Below are 22,515 nucleotides of genomic sequence, written 5' to 3'. Positions count from 1 at the left end.
ATGAATGTATAGTTAAAGTGTGACTTGTAGTTAAAAGCTCTTTGAGTGGTCTGGAAGACTAGAAAATAAATGTGATTATATTATATTATCTTTGCATCAACAAACACCAGAAGCATTACAGAATAATCTAAAAGGAAACAAATTACAGTCAATTTCTTCTGAGCTTACTGAGAGCAGAAGTCAACAGAGTGGTTGAGGGAGGTCATAATATTAGAGTGGGAAATGTATTTACAAGTTCCACACATGCAAGATGTCCTGTTACTGCGTTGAGTGCACAGATTTACTCGCAATAAGCAATTTTTGTTCATTATTGGTAGTTGTGAGGATTTTTGCAATCAGCGAGCATAGAGTTAAATTATTATAATGGTGATAAATATTGAATTCCAACAATCTGAGAATTTTCTCACCATTTTCACTTTAAAAAGCTCTGGACTATATTGTGAAAGCATTAAATATGAGCAGCCTGTGGAGGTTAATTCCATTAAAAATGTTCCAAAAGGGACCAAAAGCACAAATGCGGTGAGAGCAGTTTTCAGGCCTGACAAACACCTTGGATGGTGTGCTGGGAGACCTGTCAATCAAATCTATTTCCATCAGGCTGTAAAAAAGATTTTTTCCCCAAATATTGCAAGTTTGACATTTTAACATGAGACTCTCAGACTCAATTTTTCAGCTGCAAGATTGTTGGTTGATTCTGACAAAGAGGTAGCGTAACCTCATGCACAGTGTGTGTTTTTATATTTTGGTTTAGAACAAAGATTTGGTGTATTAACAGAAGAGATATTGGCTATACAGTAGTTGGATCCAGGCTGCTTTACTCCTCAAATGACCTCTAACCTTTCACTATAGACATCTAGATTTAACTCATGAATCTTAATTTTAACACTTGAGCTTTAGTTCCCTGTGAGATGTGATGGAGTAGAAGTTAACAGAGGTGTGAAAAGCACAGAGATCTCAAACATGCCCATAAGTATAAATCTTAAGTAAACATATTTTGTTTTATTGCGCAACTGCCAGCATAGGGGTTAGAGGGAGACAAACACCACAGAGGTTTAATGTTTCATAGGTTTTATTATTCATCTGGAAAAGCCAGACAAGCACCATCCACAGCTAGAAAACAGGAAAGCTGTCTGACAGGCTGACAAACATAAGGGAACGATGCGCCTCACCTTGGATGTATAAAACAACACAAGGCACGTTACCCTCTGTATGAAACCATCAGGCATTCTGGAGGATGCAGGAGCAGTCTCACAACATAAACATACATCAAAACAGTGGTTTTCTGTGACGAGAATAAACTCTACAGACGATTTTAATATGGACACCGCTGACTGAGTTCCTGAGTCCTGCAAAACAGATGACAAATTCTAGTGCTGTCCTTGATTGCAACCATGACAAAAAAGGTCAAAACCTTTAGGATAAGTTTGCAGTATTTTGTTATAACTGTTTTGCAATACTGACTTCTTAAGGAGAAAACTGTACCAGAGGGATAGCCCAGAGGCAGATGTGGATGTACTACAAATATAGAATTTTTTTTAAAGAAAAGAAGACAGAAGCCATCATTTTAGGTCCAGCAAGTTTCAGAATTTCCTGATGTCACACTCATCAGTTTATAAATAGAAATATCAATTATAAAACAGATACAGCTTTGAGTTGCTGCCCTGATGCTTTAAATCAAAAAGAGTTGTTTTGCTGTAACATTTCTTGATGTGTTTGAATCTTCAACAAAGCTCAACAACTACTGAACATGCCACCTCACCTCTGTGTGTGTGTGTGTGTGATCAATGTTATTCTAATGAACCAGATAAACCAGAGTGTCGCCAATGTCTACAGTTAGGCCGTTGTCAGCCAGAGTGACCTTCTTCTCCTCCAGATTGATGTTGAACACAGATTTGTTGGAGATGAGCAATTTGCCTTGTTCCTCCTGTCCCAGGACAGGCAGCCGGCGAGGGCCGAGCAAAGGGTCCTCATACCTCATCAACTTGACTCTGGACAGATCTGGTGGAGTGAAGGTGGACAGAGATAGAGGTGAGGCAAGACAGACAAGAAACATGGGAAACAAAACAACTGAGAAAATGCAGAGGTACTGGAGGTGGGATAGATAAACCAGTACAAAAACAGAAAGCTATGCTTGAGATTGGGGAAATTGGAGAATATAAAAGAAGAAGCAGGATGGAAAAATGAAAAGAAAGAGAGACTTCACTGAGATATACAGAAAAAAAAAATTGAGATGAGACATTACAGGCAGAGAACAGAGAAGTGAAAGAAAACAGGCTACAAAGAAAATTGGGTCATATATTGAACTGTTCTAAGCCAACATTATTCAGTTTTTCTTTTCAAATCTGAAAGCATAACACAAAACTGAAGCCAAACATAAAAGACAATATGGAAACAGCAGAAGCAGAACCTCTCAAAAGGCAGAGTGCCTGGTGGTGTAATCACAGCGGAAAGCTTTCTCAAGCGGTTCGCACAAATTTGATGAAGGATGGCTGATGGTTGTTGTGTTAGCAACACACTGGCAGAGATATTTGCCACAGTTTTAACGACATGATATGGCTGTCAGCTGTCATCAGAGAGCTCACATAAATTAGCTTGGAATTAAAGATGACTGAAGCGAAGGTAAATGAATGCTCTACAGTAAGTGTCTTTGTGCAGAGACACTGAGGCCATCTAAATAGCTGAAAGAGAGTGAAAGAAAGAGAGTGAGGTGGTGGATCATCCCAATGCTACTTTGCTCAGCAAAGTTGTTAATGATATGAAGGAAGTTGGGACCACAGTCACCAAGAATACCACTGGCAACACACTACGCCATAATGGGTTGAAATCTTGCTGCGCCTGCAAAGTCCCCGTGCTCCAGAAGGCACATGAGGTCATGAACTGTAAAATCTTGGATGCAAACCTCCTTCCCCCACGCTGGGTCTTCCAGCATGACAGTGACCCAAAACATACCACCAAGGCAACTAAGGAGTGGCTAATGAAGAAGCACATTAAGGTCATGTGACCTAACCAGCCTTCAGATCTCAGTCCTATAGTAAATCTATGGAGTGAGCTGAAGATTCAAGTTACCAAGCACCATCCAAGAAACCTAAATGATTTAGAGACTTTCTGTAAAGAGGAGTGGGCCAAGCTCCCTCCTGAGATGTGTGCAAACCTCGTGACCAACTACAAGAAACATCTTACCGCTGTGCTTACAAACAAGGGTTTCTCCACTAAGTACTAAATCATGTTTGGCTTGGAGATCAAATACTTATTTCACACAATGACATGCAAATCAATTTATCACTTTTATGTAATTTATGTAAAGCTTGGGTTGATATTGTCTCTCTTTATTAAAATGAAATTTTCATGAAATTAGAGATTGTTTATTTCTTTGTAAGTGAGCAAACTTACAAATTCAGCAGGGGACCAAGAAATTATTTTCCCCACTGTATATTTAACCCCCTGTGTTGTTCACTCAAACCTTCCCCACTCCTATATGATTACAACAGGCTGGGGAAGAGTAGAAAAGATGGGTCAGAAAGATATAAGAAAGATATAAGACAAATGTGTGTTGAACATCGCATGATGTTGGTTAACTGAACCCAAATGCTTTCAACTAAACTGAGCAAATACTTTTATCCTCTTTTGATTTAGTCACTAAAAGTCATTTTGGCTTTATTTATTTTTGTCTTACTAACCTTTAATGAGTCTGTTGACCTTGGCTAGCCTGCGGACGATGCTGTCTCTGCTGTCCCCCTGTTGGATGTCAACCTTTGTAGAAAACATGCCATTGCACGGCTGAGGGTTGACCAAGGACACAGAAACTCCAGGCTACGGGGATTAAAAAACGAGGAGAAAAGAAAAATGCAAAACTGGCTTTTTGATATGAGTATAAATAAAATAAATTACTTTGTTCATCACTGGCTGCTGCACAAAATGAAATAGGTCAGTAAAATGAGCACAGCCATAAAGAACATATGAAAACTGTGGACAAACGTGTTAGTGAGGAAAAAAAGCTAAAAGTGATCCTCTAACACGCAAGTCTGGCCAAAGCTAATAAGCATTGAAAAGTATTTACCTCTGATCTGAAAACACTGAACGGTTTCCCTGGGCAACAGTCCTCCTTCACTTTGTCATCAGCCTCAGAAGCAAACAAGATGTCAATCTGCTCCAACTGTCAAAGAGAAACGATGGAGGGGAAAAAAGATAATCAGCTCAGCAGTGTAGTCCACAGGGAGTATGTTTACAGGTGCGTTTGGTATGCACACTGGCAAATGCTGGGCATACTAACCATGCTACAGTAATGAGAGACTAGTTTGTACTTGGGTCCTTAAAGAAGACCACAAATGGCAACAGACAAAGTGCTTCTCTCCTCATCTGTCCTATGATCTACAAGCCTATTTCAAGCCACACCAGTTAACCCACTTCTTAGAGTTGGTTTGTGAGTAAGGTAATGTATCACCCTTTTTTAGTCCTACATGATACAGCGTATTTCATTTCATTCTGTCTTCCTTGTCATCAACTTATCTTTAGCTATTATCTATCAGAAACATGAGAATTTAAGCCGAGCTTTTGCTTTGATGTACATTAAGTGCAATTTTCCTTTTCTGTGGATAAATCTGCTGGTTTCGCAGAAGTATCCTGGGGACTTTGGGCTTTTTTCCCCCCCTTTTTTCCCCGCCTAGGCTAAGCTTTTGTGCAGACAGTGGTATTAAGGGGATTTTCTGCAGAGAACTGAGCTCAGGATTTCCTCAACTTACTTCTGCAAAGGGAGTAAAACTCAGCTTTAAAGCATCTCTGTGCGAGTTTGACATTTATGTGAAGACACACTGAACCAAAGTTCTGCACACTTTGCTGCACAGTTGTTGTCCAACAAATTTTAGACACCAACAACGTGGGGTAAAGGTTGGATCATAAAGCTTACCTCCAAAGAATTAGTCAAGTAGACCAGGTTCTCCATGAGAACTGCTCGCTCATCAAATTCCAGCTCCAAATCCAAAACTCTGGGTCCATTCTTCTCCAGGTTCTCCTAAAGAAAAAAAGAAGATCCCATCGTACATGATAAGAATCAGAGCTATCATCACGAATGATCAACAAGGCAATGAATAATAACTCCATTGAGGAAGTGCAGAGGATTTCCTTGGTATAATTTTACACAGAAGCTGAGATATTTGGAAATATAAAAATTCATCTCATTACTGAGGCAATCATGCTTTCGTTTATAATACAGCGCGCACACAAAGTTCATTGCTATGTTGATGCCACCACCACAAGATTATCAAGAAACAAATGTTTATGAGCCAAAAAAGTTAAAAACAAACAAATAACGCAGGGAGATAAATCAACATGAAAGATACAAGACCAGCTTGAGAGACAGACCGTGGATGAATACAAAGCTCATCATGACTATTTATTAGCTTCATTCTTTTTGATCACTGCAGTGAAAGAGCGAAACCTGAACAAAGCCCAGAGCACAAGAGATGTGGCTTCTAAAATTTTAATAAGCAACAATGCTTCTGATCATTTATTAGCACCACTTGATCTTGAGTGAATATGTAGCTTTATATAACAGAAACAGCAACTGCAGGCATAATGTTATTTGTGATATTTGTATCATCTGGTGGTACTGCTTTTAGAAACGTTTTTGTAACATGAAAGGTGGGGATGAAAATTGTAAATTAAGACATGCAGACCTGCGGCCGAGACAGTGAACATATTTTTTGTGGATGCTGCAAATAAATGGAAAGTGGCTGACACAGCCCATCAAAAGTGGTTTGTGTTCTTTTCAATCAATAAACACATTAAACTGTGCAGAACAAGTATTCCTGAAATTTCTCTGTAATGTCAGTGTAACACTTGTTCAGATTTTTCATTGTATTGTCTACAGTTTTGTTATTATTTAACACAAAGCACTAAAAAAAAAAAAAAGAAAAAAAAAAGAAAATAGCTTTTCAACTCCAATCTTCCCAACAAATTATCAGGGAAGACTTTCCACCAATCAGAAGTTGATCAGTGTGAAAAAACAGTCAACTTATGGGTTGGCTGTTGTGCAAGAGACTTATTAAAAAGGAAATCACAAGTGAAAAAACGTCTCTGGAAAATTCCATCTATGTGTAAAGATGACAAAATGGTTTATGATCATTGGTGGAGAGTGGGCTGTGTACGTCTTCATAGTGAAACATTAATGTTGGCCTTTCAATATTTTTACCTTGATCATGGCTACAAAAGGCATGACTCTCTTCATGTATTTCTTCAGTTCTGGCAGAGCGCCTAGTTCACTCGCTATCACTTTGTTGTCCGGAAGGACCCCGTTGTTGGTCTAGACGTACAAACAGGAACAGAAAAAGAAAAAAAGAAACAATTAATAAACTTAAACAAACAGGAGCATCGATAGGAAGACACAGAGAAACTGAAAGAATTCAATTACATAATCATTTAATTCTGAAATTATTGATTTACAGAAATAAGCATATTATTGCACCACTAGGCAGACCTGCAGTTCTTCAGCAAACAATAAATCTTCAAACCTAATGCTGTGAATAATGTTGGGCTTTGTGTGTTCGTTCTCTACCTTGTAGTGCTTGCCGAGCAGGGATAAGGCACTGTGCTGCCATGGAGGGTAGCTCTTGGCCACGTAGATGGTGCAGTGGGAGGGCTTGGCTGGAGGCTTGGAGTCACCTTTCTGTTGGAAGGAAAACAGGATTAATGTTTGTGTTTATAAGAAGCCTTTCACATTCATCTTGTTTATTCATACATCAGGTCCACAAAACAAGGTGGCCTCAATCACATTCCAACAGGGTTTGGATTATTCAAGGAAAAAAGCCAAACAAACAAAAAAGGTGTTGTGTGTGTGTGTGTGTGTGTGTGTGTGTGTGTGTGTGTGTGTGTGTGTGTGTGTGTGTGTGTGTGTGTGTGTGTGCGTGCGCCCTTTTCTGGGCAGATTTAGAACTCACATGCTAACAACATAGGTGTTACTGCTGAGAACGCTTATGGTATGAAAAAATAACAACTATATTATCCTTTCTCCTTTTTCTTCTCTTTTCCCATCATCTTTCCAATCCTACCTCAATGGCAACAAAGCATTTCCAGTAAATCAATAACGGGGGCCTGGAAACCTGAGATATTGCCTGTCTTAGATGTTGTCAATACTTGTTTTGCTTTTCTCTAAGCTGCCTACAGCCACTTATTGAAGTGCGGAACTGTTAACAAACAATAGACTGGCTTTCCTGCTGTGAACACAGACATAAGCTCGCAAGTGTATCAGAAAGGATATAGGATGCTGCTGTAGAGTTACATCAGTCTGTTTTATGTTGCAACTCAAAAGTTACAGCATATCCACGAAGGCAAAGTGTACAGACAACTTCATATCTTACCTTGCTTTTAGGCGGAAGCATGTAGGCTTTGAGGCGAAGACGAAGGTCGTGAGCAGTTTCCATCAAATATTGAGAGGAACGAATCAGAACCTCGTCCACGGGCCCAGCCACAGGCCATGATGCCTTCATCAGAGAGCCAGTCTGTCAAGCAGAAATAGAGAAGAAAAAACAGTCACTTAGTGAGCAGTGTAAACTTTTAAAAACTTTCATGGCTGGGCCCAGCTCCAGAATATCTGCTGGGACTGCTGTTCTCATACCAAGTAGTACACAGCCTCAGATCCTCAAGTAGAAACCTGTTAATTGTTCCCTCCTCAAGTTTAAAGACAAAAAGGCAATCAAGTGTTTGCTGTTAGCCCTGCCCAGGAAATCTGGTTTGCCTCATTAGTGTTTTCTTATTAATCATTTATTTAAAAAAAAAAAAAGCTTTCTGAAAAAAAAAAAAAAAAAAAAAAAAAAAAGCTCATATGTAAGGCTTTCTATAAAATATACATTTTAGTATAGATTTGATTTCTTTTGACATTTTTAACTCCATCGTTTTCTTTTTACTTTTAGATTTGTATGTTAATTTGAAGTTATTCATTACAATTGGAATCACACTGTATCTTATTCCAATTTTGAAATTGCAGTTAAATCTTGCACGGCCTATGCTAAATTGATTAGTAATTTCTTTTTAAATTTTCTCCTAGTTTGTTCTCTTACTCTGTGTTTCTGTGAAGCATTTGGGTAGCATTGGTTTTGGTAACTGCTACACAAACTTTACTGTTATCATAACTACACAACCAGAGGTCACAATGGTATCATAACAGTGGCATGTGTAAGTTCTCTGTGTACCGAGTGCCTCTTAGCTCTTTAGTTAGTGGTAGTGAACACATGACTGGAGAACATACTGGTGTTGGGGCTTTTTTTGTTGCCTAGCGACAGCCAAAAACCCATTTCCATCACAGCTGCACTCCTTCATATTCATAAATTTGAGTGTTAAAAATATATTTGTCTCCCTGTGCTATTTGAAGTGTGCACCTGTGTGTGCATTTGCTTCATGCTGCAGTGAGAAAAAGATCCATAGTGCGAAGATATGCTCCCGGTGGATATGTACATCAACAGTGAGAAAGTCAGTAACCATTTCACACAGGTAATGAGCAGCGGGCCCAGAGCTACCCAGAGGTCTACCTAAAGCTGTAGCTTTCAGCTCCTTGATCCCAATTCTACTCATGAATACAAACAAACACTGGATGTTAAAATGTTTCTTTTGACTGTATTCCTGTTTTACTCTAAAATATACAAGACAGATAAGAACTAAGGACAGAAAGGAGAAGTTAGATATGAGTCAAGTCAGAGCACAGAGACAACTCAGAGCCTGAAAACAGGAATACGACGCTAAATCCATCTGTTTCTTACCTTGCCAAGCAGACCCCAAGTGTATTCACAAAGGTGCGGGCAGATGGGGGCCAGCAGCAGAGTTTGCCTTTCTATGAACTGGAAGACAAGGTCTCTGTGCATGCCTTCGATGGCCAGCTCCCGATACTTATCTTTGGCTGCCTAAATACACACAATAAAACAACACAAGGTTCATCAGCGAAACTCGAGTCAGTCTCTTCTACTGATTTAACGATGACCGCAGTATCTGGAATCTAAATGCTCTACTACTGTTGTAGATTATGGGTACTTGAAATCATGCTACATTGTCTCTTATATGATCTCATCAAATTATTAAGGACTCTCAGAGGTGGAATTTTATCAATTTAATTTACCTGAAATTCGAAAAAGCCACTTTTCAAAGCCTCCTTGTACATCATCCTCTCATAGTGCTGCTCTGTCTTCAGGATGCCTGAATTCATCTCACTAAACAGGAAAGAAAATTATTTTTAAAAAATGTACTTTCAAAACATTTAACCACAATCAGGCTTTCGCCTTACATTTATTAATGCAGACATAGCTGTGGATTCTTTTGCTTTATCAAGGCTGAAATTCAATAAATTTCAGAACTTGTAAATCCTTTTCATTCCAGACCCTTTTAAATCCTCAGACTACCTGGAAAAAACCCGATCATTAAAGGTGTCTGCAGGTCCCGTCCTCAGGTTGTTCTGGTTGGCAATCATCTCCTTCACCCATTCCACCCAGGTGTAGAGGCGCAGGATGCCAGCATCAGCCATGGTCTCAACAAAGTTAGCATCCTCCACTGTGTCTCCAGCATCCGCTAGAGCCAGACGCATACCTGAGAATGGAAATGAGAACATGTGTTAAAACAGCAGAATGTACAGGTACAATATAACAGATGTAAAACTGATATACGGTCACTCTCACAAACGCAACTGCCTTTGTAATTTGCTCCAGTTTAATATCCAACTATCTGAATCCTCTATTCAGGATATACAATGAACACAGCACTTTTTTTCTATTCTGCAAAATAGTTCAACAAAAGGTGAAGTACAGAGGCTCTGTGGAAAATTCCAAAGCTTGAGAAAACGTCAGTTATTCAGCAGACATCCCTCCTAGCTTTAAGACAGGAACAACTTTATGTGTCTATCTGCTGGCAGACCATGAAGCTGTTTCCTCCCACAGCAGGATATCTTCTATAGAAGCATGAACTATCCATCTATTCTTCAGCTCATTGAAGATATATAAAAAAAAGAAGGTGGAAATTATCCATCTATCCATCGCTAACGTAAAGGAAAAAAGTAAACATATAAAGAGGAAAAACATAAGTCTTCAATTCCCTGTGGATAATCAACATTATACCAAACATAAAAGTTGTAACGTTCTCACTTTCCAGCCATTTCTAAAAACACAATTTATCTTCCTCTTATATTCTTCTAAATATTTTATTTGCTTTTTATCTTTTGAAACCGCATTCCTTGAATATAATACATCTGTAAATACATAATACATGAATGATAGAGGCAATTCTTTTGCAACAACAAAACAAAATGTTGAACACTAATTAAAAGCTTCTCATCTTAGAACACACATTGATATTGAGAACATCATGCATTCTCTATTTTAAAGTGTGCATATTACATAATTATACAGAAATGTCTTACTTACAGTCCACTGACTGACCTGACAAATACAACAACTCATAATACTCAACATCAAAACCTCATCTATCTTATGAAAATGGGTTCATTTTCTAAACACCTTCACCAGGGGATAAGAGATGTTAACAATATAATCATCCATAACAGCCCATGCACTGGGAAAACACAGTTGAAATCGGTTCCAAATGTACACCTGAAGTGTTTTCTCCCAGGTTTCATGTAAAGATGAAAGCGCCATTGAGAAGAAAACTATGAAGAGGGAAAGAAATAAAAGAGACAGAAGGAGAGATAAATCAAGAAGAAACTGATTATACCGTCTGCTGAAAACTTGTCAATGGCTTGGCTGAGAGTGAGGAAATTTCCAGTTGATTTGGACATCTGGTCGATAAAAGAAACAGATGTTAGCAGCCGCAATCTTTCAGGTCTGCCCACCCACACAGTCTTTCTGTGTTTAAAACCACAAAAGAACCCAACAACAAAATACAATCAGCAGCAAAAACAGAAAATGGCATTCCTAAAACCATTCAGAACTTAAAGCTTATTTGAGAAATGTTTGGCTGTTATGTTTAAAATCTGTCGGTCAGTCAAGGAACACAAAAGATCCCATCAAATGAAACCAGAAAGAAAGCGAGATTTCATGTTAACTAGGTAACTTTAGCCCTAGCTTTCCTGGACTGTGAAGGCAGTTCTAACAGGGGGGACCTCTGTGCATAGAGAGTAGCAGAGTCTAAAATTTTTCTATTGTATCTAATATCTTTGTATTTCTATGATGAGCATTAGTGGTCAAGGTACAGTGGTCAGAGGCTCTCAACGCCAATCCTTTCATGACAACAAGCACTTAGCTAGATTGGGAAACCCTGTGTTATTTTAGTGAGATGATAAACTGCTTCATGTGACCTGCTTGACTAAACTGACTAAACTGCAATAACAGAAAGATATTTTTTTTATTAGTCCTTTATTTATCCAGGTAAAAAAATCTCATTGAGATTAAAAATCTCATTTCCAAGAGAGATCTGGTATCATGGCAACAAAATATCCTTGTTTGTTTATATATGGGGTATGTTAGACTTGGGGCATGGTACAGGGCCCTAAACTTACAGGGTTATAACCTAATAGCAAATTAAATGATTTTAAAGTAATACATACAGCTTAATACTTCACATACCTTTTCAGAGTTGAGGAGCAGATGTCCATTAGCTCGCACTGCTTGTGGCCACTTCCCGCTGTAAAAAAGAAAAAAAAGAGAGAGAAAAAAAATAATTTTTTTATTGTTAACTTGTTATTTTCATCATTACTGCTGTTATCATAGTGAAGTTTACCCAAATGCAAAGCTGAGCTCAGTTTATTAAAAATAAAAAATAAAAAAAATTCGGCAAAACAAAAGGAAGATTGGCAGTATGTTAAAAAACATCATTATGACACTGATAACATTACACTGTATTGTGATTATTGATTTACATCTTAAATGGTAAAAAGCACAGTATTATCACATTCTGATAATGCAACATTACCAAAACCTTAAAAAAGGCATATAGTACCTGACATAATTATAAATATTCTATTACTGAATCTGAATTATTGTCATCTCACCTTACTGTAGTGTCACCGTAACATAATGTAAAAAAAAAAAAAAACCAAAACTTATTTTAACTTATGTACATAAATACAGAAAGAGTTACGGAAACTACGACAAAATAAGATCAAATCCAATGAGTCCGAGCCAAGAGTGACATCAAATAAGGGTATAAAACAGACTCAAAAGGACTGTTTCCATGGCAACCACTAGAAACTCCAAAAAGTTACTCATCTAAGCCAAGAATTAGACCAGTGTACCAGTCGTGAACTGCTGAAATGTTTTTACACACTTACTTTCGCATGTATTAAACTAATGGGATATAATGTGTTAATTAGAGCTCTTTAGAGATGCTTGTTGTGTTGGGCACACTTGCCAAAAATATTCATTTAACTGTCAATCACATTTTTATGGAATATCAGCTAAGTGGATGTGAAAAAAATGTCACAATTAGACTAGAGAACATCATTTTTGTAGCATGATAAGAGTGTCATTCAAAGCTGATAGCTGGAGGTTCGAAATTTTGTTTGTCGCCCCTCATTCCTGTCCTCTTTTTTTGTTCTGGTCAGTCCAGTGGGCAAACTTACTTGTCTTTGGGCCACATGGCCACATGGTTGTACAGGTAATATGACAAATGGTTGGGCACCAGGTCTTTGCCAGATACACGGACATCCACGGGGTACCAGTACTCAAACTCCCTTCTAAGCCTCTGCAGATGCTCTTTAGGGATGTTGGTCTTAGGGAACGGAGAAGTCTTAAAGAAGATGAAGTCCCACACCTCTCTAGTCATCTGCTCTGGCCTGTGGTAGAGAAAAAAAGAGAAAAGACATAAATGAGGCAAGAAACAGAGACTTATTGTGTTCAAGTGAGGTGAAAAGAAGAAATTGAATGCTTGGTGTGACTGTGTGCGTTTTATATAATTCAATAGCTGACTGTACATGCTTCATTTTAATTTGACATTTATTTTAGTGCAAAAGAAGGGACGAGACTTAAATGAACAATGATTTGGAAATTACTGGTTTCTGCATATTTGTGTGCACATGCGTGTGATGCATCCATACTTGATGCCCAGTGGTGACTCTCCTTGGCCGTTAAGCACACCTCCCTGCAGAAGGTGGGCTACGGTGTAGTAAGCCATGTAGATGGTGGAGTCTGACAGGGACTCAATCAGCCACTGCTCGTCCCAAGGCAGCCGCGTTCCTATGGTAACCAGGGGATGCACGCACGCACACGCACACACACACACACACACACACACACACACACACACACACACACACAAAGGAGAAAGAAAACCAAAATTATTCATTTTATGACAACCGACATCTCATCTGTTTTAAAACAATGTTTTCTTGTCAAACTGCACACACACTGGTGCCAAATATTGAGGAAATGTAGAACAAAGTCTTGGCTTTACTGTGTGATCTTCTGTACACAAGCCGAAATGTAACTCTGTTGTCAAATAAACCAAATCAAACCAGACACCAAAGTAACTTGTGCTTTCACACAAATAGTTTGACACTTTTTTCCACAGATTAGATTTTTAGGATTTTGGAATCCCTGTTTAGAAGAATTTACAAAAGATCGACTATTTAAGCAGCCTGAGATCAGCTAAACTCAGGTTGGTGACAATGTTAAACGTCTTACAGGCTAATTGTCTGGTAAAATGACTGGATACACTTTGTGTTTTTTATTCTTAAAATATGTGGAGAGATTTATACAGTGAGGAACAGTTTACAGCTAGCCTAGACTGTACTGCAGTGTCCTGCGCTGAATGCCAGCTGGCCTTCAGTCTGCATCTATTCTTATAAAAACCATCAGAGATTGAGTGTTGCTAGGTGTCCAATCATTAGTCCTTTGTCTCCATCTATAGACCAAGAGCATCGCTCAAATACAAGTTCAAATCTTTATATTAAAAAAACTGTTTCCAATTAGACAATCATGATCTTAAAAGTGCCAGCAAAGCTAAAGATAAATAAGAGTGGTGGTTAGTTATAAATATTTACTGAACACACACACACACACACACACACACACACACACACACACACACACACACTCTGAAACCACCTACCAAGACCATAGGTACGTGAGCAGGCATGCTCTTGCAGCCAGTCCAAAGTTGCCTCAAAGTTTCTTCTGGTCTCCTCACAAAATCTGTATGGTGTTGCAAAAGAAACATAAAGACAAAACAAAACATGAATTAGACAAGACTTTGGACGGAAACATTTTATTTCCAGCATAAAGCTTATAGGCAAATAATAAATTGGTGTTCTGAACCTTTACAAGATCCCCCACAAAAACACTAGAAAAGACAAATTTGATATATAATGCAAATCAATTGCATCAGAGATCTTACGTTTCCAATGACTTCAGGGCTTCGTTGGCCTGCTGCTTCCACTCAGCATCCCCATAATCCAAATACCTGTGGGATAAACAAATAATATTTGCATAAGGCTTATTGAAGACAGTAAACACTAAAAATGTTTTTAAAAGTTAAAATTACAAGAGTTTCATGACCAGAATGACTGAAACTAGTTTAAACTTAACCAGCTGTTAACTTTTTGTCACTTTGTAATTCAAAGTATCAAACACCAACAATTATGACTTTATTTTACAGTTCCAGCAGCACTCACCACTGGTCACAAAGAGCCACCACACACTCGTCAGCTGAACGTGACATGACCTGCTTTTCTGGCTCCATGTAGATCATGGCTTCTCCCTGGAATACATGAAAATAGAGTCAATAATAATAATACAGAAATAAATAAACAATAACTTTTTGTGACTCTGCAAATAATTTTTTTTACCCTTTCAACCATCATCTTCTGGATGGGCTTCTTGACATCCTGGACCTTCTGGCCCTTGTAGCCTTCCACAAGCATGATCTAGGACAGAAGATTATTAGCAGAAAGTCAAACACACTGATGCACTGTTTGAACTATTTACAAGATTTACCAGCAAATTAACTATGCCTCACAAATGGTTACAGAACTTCTTCTTGCTTCAGTGTTTAACGATGGTAAACAGAAGAAAACTACCTGAGGGTACCTAAAAATCCACAGACAGTTGATGAATGATTTAGGCTAGCCTTAAGCTTCGAATTACTTGATTTGTGCCTGGGAGATAAACAATACAAGCTTCAAACCTAAAATGTATACCTGCAGGGCTTTTGCAGACAGACCGCATTTTGTTAACTAACATAGATGCTTTGAATGCTAATGGCACTCACCCCCTCATAAAATCCCTTCAGATAAACCTTCTCCTTGGCTTCAGCCAGTTTCTCCTTGTCATTCTGGCTCTGGATCTTCAGCTCATCACACACCAGAGGAGCAGACAGGTTGCCATATCCTGGAATCTCAATGATAGGGATCTGCACACAAATAAAAGCACAATGACTTTGCATGGTGACACTGAATGCATGAATTTTGTGCAGCATAAGTAAAATGAATGGACTTTACTAGTTCAGCTTACCGGCTCAAAAGGCAGAACCATCTTGTCCTCAATTCCATACTTCTCCCGCAGCGCCTTTTATTCCAAGTCCAAGAAAGAACAGTGACATCAACAAAAAGGATGTGAGAAGAAATGACTACATTTTGCCCACAAAACTAACATCAAATTGAAATATTACGCACTTATGTGAAAGGTTCAGAAATTTTGAACTTATTGCTGGATGGTATCAGAACCTTTATATTTCTTTTGATTCTGCTATGGAAATGGTAAATAAGTGTAGTGATTTATTGATACATCTGTACACATAAATGGAAATACAGCAGATAAGGCAAAAACAGAGTCGGCACAATTCTAATGAGCTATTCAATGCAACTTGAACTCTCTTAGGCAAATTTTCTTGTCGTTTCTTTAAGTAGCCTTCGCAAATAGTTCTCCAGGCTTCTTGGAGGACATTCAAAGCTCTTCTTTGGATGCTGCCTGTCTTTTGTTTTGTTCTCTGTTAGTAGGATCCCACAGTTTCAATAATGTTGAGCTCCGGGCTCTGGGGAGTCCATCCCTTGACTGATGGTGTTCCACTTGGTTTTATTCATGATTAATTTACTGAAATGTGTCTGGGATCATGGTCATCCTAAAACATGACGACATTACCACAGAAAAAAAAACTTTCTGGTTTTTTTTTTTGTTTTTTTTGTTTTTTTGGTGGATTAAAATGTCATGATACTTTTTGTGTTCATCATTCCATCAGTTTTAACAAGATCACCAACATCACTGGCTGGAATGCATGACAGAGCCTCCACCGTGTTTTACAGATTTACAGTTATTCACACTCTCTGTTGTATTTGTCTCCTGACACCAAAATTCCAATTTGGATGAATCACTTCCTAAGACCTGCTGCCACTGATTCCATCGTGTGGTGTAATTTGGCATACCTCAGCCTTTTTTCCCCTGTTTTCTTTACAAATGACATCTTGACAGCCACCTTTCCTGTGTCAGGTTTTTGCTGTAGTTTTTCACATTTCTTAAAGAAATGACTTTTAAATCATGTTCAACTGATATAGATAATTTTTAGGACTGTCACTCCTTGTTGTGTTCTCCACTTGTCCAGATTCCTCAAAAAGCAAATTTCAGGACATACTGCACACCATGTCCAGATATGTTTTCCTCTAAAAGCTTATTGTAAATCACCTTGTTAGTACAAAAATAATATTTTATGACTGTGGAACTGTTCAATCATTAGCATTTTTTGTGTTTTCAGAACACGAGAAACTCGTTTTTTTTGACAAGCTGCTAGTATCAAAAATGCCTGAAGTAACAAAGTAACAAAGTTCTTCGATATGTTTACTGTCATGTGTAGACACAAAACTATTCATCCCTCGAGTTAGGTGCCTTTTTCCGCTTTGATCAGATCAGACAAAAAGACTGGATTAAAAAAATGAGTGCAAAAGAAGTCAATATCCAAAGAAAAACTTTGAAAAATATAAAGAAATGCAGGATGGCTCAAGACCTTTTCGTAGGTTTATATCATCACCTGTTTTTTCTTGATGTCCCTGAGAGCAGCAATGTCATCAGGAGCATCAGATGGTACACTGGTAACAACCCCAGTACCTAAGACAGACAGGAAAGACACAACAATGCATAAAATCTATAAAATGATAATGCAGTTTTTTATTCTTTTCCCTTACCCGTCATAACCCTCAGAAACATGATGACACAGGGGGCATTTATTATTAAAATTGTGACATATCAACCTTAGTCATTGAGAAATTCCAATTATTACTAACTCTACAGAGATTCATCAATAGGACACATGAGTACAAAGAGACAAACTACTACCCTGGAGCAACACAGACAAGAAAAATAGAGAAGTCTGACTTCTAACAGAATAGAAACACTCTGCAATAAGGTCGATTTTAAATGATTGCAAATGTTATGTGCTGGAGGGAAACAAGAACTTATAGCATCCATCCTTTGACATTGCAAACAATGCTTCTGAATTCTACCTTGACCTTGTCCTGCTATTTTGAGTCCCAAGGATTTTTCTATATAGCTCAAACAAAATAAGACAGTGTTATAAATTAGGATAAATCAAATTTCAGTCAGATTCTGTGCAGAAGACAGCAAGAGGTGGAAAAACTGAACTATTTAGAACTACTTGTGATTAGGGCTGTGCGATATGAACAAAATCTCATATCCCGATATAAGAATTCTATTGTCCGATAATGATATAAATCACAAAAATGTAACATTTTCTGTAAATTCTGTGAATCTCGGGCAGCTCGACTTGCGGGAAGTGTTTCCAGCTGCGCGTCATGTAGCTGGAGTCGAGTGTTTTAACCGATGCATGAAACTATACATTTTTAGACATAAGTTGTAAAGCCCACCGTTTTCTTTGTGAGTATTTATTACACGGCGTGCAGCGGGGAAAAGCCTGTTCTAACGTTTGAGTCTGAAGGTTTATTTTTTTAGCACCTGGCGGCTCTTTTTTAATTCTCATCCGTAAATAATCTGCTCTTTCACGTGATTCAGTTTATTTTGAAAAGTCTCAACAGGATCTTGAGGTTTATTGTGAAAGGTTTATGTGGAACATAAACAAGCGGACACGCGATGGTGTTACCGTCCTTGTTGCTAACCACAACGCATAAAAACAGGCGCTTGTCCGTCTGTAGTGGTTACACAAAATATAAGAGAAAGAGAGAACGTTAAGAAATTAATATAGCCACTACAGTGACCATCAAAACGATGAAAAAAATGTTACAGTAAACAGTTTATTTTGCGACACCACGAAACAAACGATAGCGTAAAATGAAACATAGACATTTTTATATCGTCATCCGATATATATCGTTATATCGAACAGCCCTACTTGTGATTGCCAAGTACATAAGAGAGGAGGGTGCCACTCCTCAGGAATATTCCTGCTGTTTTGAGTGCAATCATCAACAGCGTCCATCTACAACTATGATGCTTAAATGTGAGAAATTTCTGCCTCAAAAGAAACGGCACAATTTCTCAAAAACAAAAATGTACTGAAATTTAAGCTACAAATCTAATCCTAGCGTTTTGGCTCATACCTTTATCCTCCTTGATGGTGAGCATAGGGAGAGCATAGATGATGTTATAGGAGGTCAGAGGAGCACTCAGGGCACAGCCGAGGATATCCTACAAAGACCAAAAAAAAGAAAAAAGGCCACTGAATTAGATACACGAACTGCTGGTTTAATATTAGGTAGCATTTTATTTTTTATTCCACTGAAATTAAATAAATCCATCTAAATGATCTGAACTTATTTGCTCTAGCTGGAAGCAGCACATGAAAAAAGTAGTACCTGTCCCAGTACTTCCATTATTACTGGCACCACTCCATTTTCCTTGGTGAAGCCCTGGAAAGACATATTCCTGGCAGCCCTTCTGGTGGAGATGAAGACGTCCCCATTGGTTGTCTCAAAAGCAACATACTTCATGTCAGGTCTCACCCAGCAGTTGGTCTGACCAAACATGGTCTCTGGTCTAAGTGTAGCAGCCACCAGGAAGATGTTTTTGCCTTTCATACCGCTGTGGGAAGTACCGAAACTAAGGCTTAGTGACAGGATTTAAAAAGGATGACAGTTATATTCAAGAGGATTAAATCAGTCTTTCTTTGTAAACCTGTCATCTCCAAGAAAGTTTTGTTTTCTTTTTTGTGGAAGTACAGCGTTAAGTATTTGTTACCTGCTATAAAAGACCTTGGATTTGAATTTTGCTGTGTAGGGTTCAACGACCTTCATCTTGATCAGGGTGTATTCCTGAGGTCCAACTCCCTATAAGTGAAGCACAAATGTTAAGGAAGAAAATTTGATAAATAAAAGTTCCTCAATCACTACAATTTAAATTGTAAGAAAGTTTTGTGGTAAAATAAGTAAAACAAACATTTTTAAGCATTTCCTGCAGTAAATCTGTGGTTAAATACGCCTCAACATTGTCACTTTATTAGGTATTAAGTCACTTTGAATGTGGCATTGTTGTTGCTGCTGTTATTAGTCTACTTGGTTTTTATGACACAACCATCTCTAAAGACAGAATGATCCAAAAAGTAGAAAACTGCTTCGACCTGATAGGAAAGCAACAACAACTGAAATAAGCCCTTGTTACAGACAGAAGGACATCTCTGGATGCACAACATATCGAAACTACGAAGCAGAAGACCACATGGGGCCCCACTCCTGCTAGTTCTTGTTCTGACAAATCTGCAGCAACTATGTGATGCTATCATGTCAATATGGACGGGGCCAACCCTGACACTAGTGAGGTGTACCTAATCTTAAACAATACTACAGTTTCAGAATAAATAATTTTTTCTGTCAAGCTGAGGACGTCTACCTCTCCTGTCTGTCTGTCATGGTCCATGCATGGCTGTCCATCCTTGGGACAGTAGATGGTATACCTGCAGGGGAGTTCAGAATAGTCACGATATAGACTCAATAATATAAACAGAATATACAGACTCAGAATAGACTCAAAGAAGACTAAAAGGAAGACATCAAATTAAACAGAATTGAGAAAGAAAGCCACTTAAAAAAAATCAGTCATATATAAACTATGATGATTTTTTCCCTATATCATTAAAAAAAACAAACCTTGTGGTAGACGACAAGAAAACCTGAAAGCATCTCACCTTTTACCAAATTTGATCTTTTTCCTCTCTTTTAGAGTAACAAACTGCCACCTGACAAAGGAGTCGTAGAAGGGGTTCACGTCTGTGGTGATGAATGAACGCCTCCAGTCCACCTATGAGGTAATGACATAACAGCATGTCAGCACAACTGAATAAATTCAGTGCCTTCCTTTAGCCATGAAAACATGGATGCATCAATGTCACTGTACTTTTTGTGTCTCTTATTTGAAAATTACAATGTTTTGCCACATGAAACTGCATGAATGTTTAAAAGGTATGTGCAGTTTAGTCTTAAAAATAATTTGAATCAAAGCACAGAAAGAATAAACAAACAAACAGAGAAAGCCACCTTGACTCCCATCCCTTTGAGATCTTTGACAGCCAAAGGAGGGAAGTAATCCAGCCAGTGTTCAGCATCAGCAAACTTGACAATCTCCTGGTCAGTTAAGCCCAGGGACCTCATGATGTCCCACTGGAAAGCGGAGGATCCAGATTTGGCCACTGCTTTACTCTGGCAAAGAAACAAGAAAGAGATTGCAGAATGTTAACAAACTTTCTTTTATCTGAAAAAATGGAGAAGCCATACACTACTTAGATAACAGACTAATTTTTTACACCTTCAAACCAAATTTTATGGTACTGCTTTCATCTTAACTCTGCAAATTCTGTCCTGAGTAATAAAGGCCTTAAAAAACCAGCTCAAGCTTTTGTCATAATAGCATAAGTATAATAAATTCATTTTGAAAATAGCATTTCTGCCCTGTGATCCTAACCTTTTTGCCCTTTGCTTTGTCCTTGATAATGATTTCATCAGATGTTGTTTGCTGTTGTTTCTCTTCTTCCTCCTCCTCTGGAAACTGTGGAGGGTTTCCATACAACTCCATCTCTCTCTTCAGCTTGTCTGCACAGGCCTGATGGATACAATTATTGATTAAAAATATCAGAAAAAACACAAAGATCTGTTTAAGAGAGATGGATTATGACAGATAGATAGCAGTATAAAATAGTTATGTTAAAAGTTGATTTTGGGACAATAAGAACAAACTGTAATTGCATGTTTATATGATGAAAAGTGATAAGATTATGTCAGATTATAGACACCTAGAAATCTTATGAAAAGTTTCTGAATAAAAAAAACAAACCCAACATTACTTACTTTGATCGGCATTCCTGTACAGTGCAACCCGAATGGAAAGAGGCATTTCTTTCCCTTAAGAGACTGGTAACCAACAGCAAACTGCAGGAAGAGAAATGAACAACAATGGGTAAGAGACCACATATCAAAATTTCTCAATCTTAACTTATTTGCAACAGGTGGTGACTCAGGTCGATGTCTGCCTTTAAACTTACCTCACATTTTGACAAACTGAATGTATGGCCAAGGTGCAAACGGCCATTCATGTAAGGATAGGGAAAGGTGACCAGGTACTTGTTTTTACTAGAAGGTAAAAAAAAAAAAAAAAAGATAAGGTAAAAAACAAACAAACAATTTAGCTGCAACCCAACAGGTTTTCCCAAGATTGTAGTGTGAACTATGAAACAACATCAGACAACATGATTCAGCAACAAAAAAAATGTACTACATACCTATTACAATATATTTAGTTCTACAAGTAAGTTCTACAGAAACTGCTTTCACATTCCAGTGTGCTGCAAATCATTGGAAATCTTTCTTTATATATGGGCTTACAGTTGCATATTCTCTATCTGGAACAATTTGAGAAATACTGTAAAACTGTTCAGAAAACTGATCACGTGGTTGTTCTTGAAAACTGAAAAGATACTCACTTTGTACTTTCCCCGACTGTTGTCGGTGCATCTTGCTCAAATGTTCTCTCCCTCTCCCATTTCTCCTGGATTTCCAATTCAATCTTTCTCAGAAAGTCCAGCTTTGCTGTTCCTTTCCGCTCCTGAAATGTACCGTCAAGCAAAGAATCACAAACTGAATGTCATAACAATAACAGCCGCAATATCCAGCTTAACAGAGTCAGACTTTTTTATTTCTGTAATTGTCTCAACAGCTCATGTTAGCTAACTTTGCTAATAGCCACATTGAATTAATGCTCTAAGGCAGAAATTTTCTTTTTTACAAAAAACTAGCATCAACCATTTCATACTGCGAGTAATTAAAAGATTGGACCTACCGTCATTTTATCTAAAACTGCAAGTAATTAGTTATACTGTTCAAAAAGAAGAAATAGTGTCTAGTTTGACAAGAGAAACCCACGCCACCGGTGCCTGGCTGATGACACCTTTCGCTTGGTTTTCTGGGAAATGTAGTCCATCTGACTTTTCAGACGTATCTTAACCTATCTGTTGTATTTGCACATTAATTAGAATAACTAAGATTTATTAATCTTAATTAATTTGATAAACAAATACAAGCCGTCATATGTGCGGCTTTTTTGTTTGTTTGTTTGTTTGTTTAAATGCATAATAAACATCCGCCGT

At 38.0% G+C, this 22,515-nt stretch overlaps 1 protein-coding gene across 1 annotated transcript; it reads right to left on the bottom strand.

The window, feature by feature from the left end:
* Nucleotides 1-1,051: 1,051 nt before the first annotated feature.
* LOC120733761 (leucine--tRNA ligase, cytoplasmic-like) lies at nt 1,052-22,345 on the bottom strand. The gene is made up of 32 exons (XM_040032153.1): nt 22,209-22,345; nt 21,853-21,974; nt 21,415-21,502; nt 21,221-21,301; nt 20,838-20,975; nt 20,414-20,575; nt 20,065-20,177; nt 19,770-19,833; nt 19,122-19,210; nt 18,740-18,965; nt 18,485-18,572; nt 16,942-17,018; nt 15,435-15,488; nt 15,193-15,333; nt 14,771-14,848; nt 14,597-14,682; nt 14,320-14,385; nt 14,035-14,117; nt 13,022-13,160; nt 12,548-12,760; nt 11,553-11,610; nt 10,702-10,765; nt 9,381-9,564; nt 9,101-9,191; nt 8,748-8,888; nt 7,353-7,493; nt 6,551-6,661; nt 6,188-6,298; nt 4,904-5,008; nt 4,058-4,153; nt 3,678-3,810; nt 1,052-1,998 (listed from the first exon to the last, which is right to left on the bottom strand). Exons 1-32 carry the CDS (start codon nt 22,212-22,214, stop codon nt 1,793-1,795), a joined length of 3,555 nt encoding a protein of 1,184 aa, XP_039888087.1. The 5' UTR covers nt 22,215-22,345; the 3' UTR covers nt 1,052-1,792.
* Between the last annotated feature and the right edge of the window lie 170 nt (nt 22,346-22,515).

The sequence above is a fragment of the Simochromis diagramma genome, unplaced genomic scaffold (assembly GCF_900408965.1).
Source record: "Simochromis diagramma unplaced genomic scaffold, fSimDia1.1 OVJJ01000216.1, whole genome shotgun sequence".
Taxonomy (NCBI): Eukaryota; Metazoa; Chordata; class Actinopteri; order Cichliformes; family Cichlidae; genus Simochromis; species Simochromis diagramma.
The sequence above is the reverse complement of the archived record's forward strand: the minus strand, read 5'-3'. Positions and strand labels throughout refer to the sequence as shown.

Coding starts and splice junctions, on each gene's coding strand:
- LOC120733761 (XM_040032153.1), bottom strand. Junction 20,976..21,220: donor GTACAGGAATGCCGATCAAA/GTAAGTAATGTT, acceptor TGTATCCATCAG/GCCTGTGCAGACAAGCTGAA. Junction 14,849..15,192: donor TGAAGGGATTTTATGAGGGG/GTGAGTGCCATT, acceptor CTTCTGTCCTAG/ATCATGCTTGTGGAAGGCTA.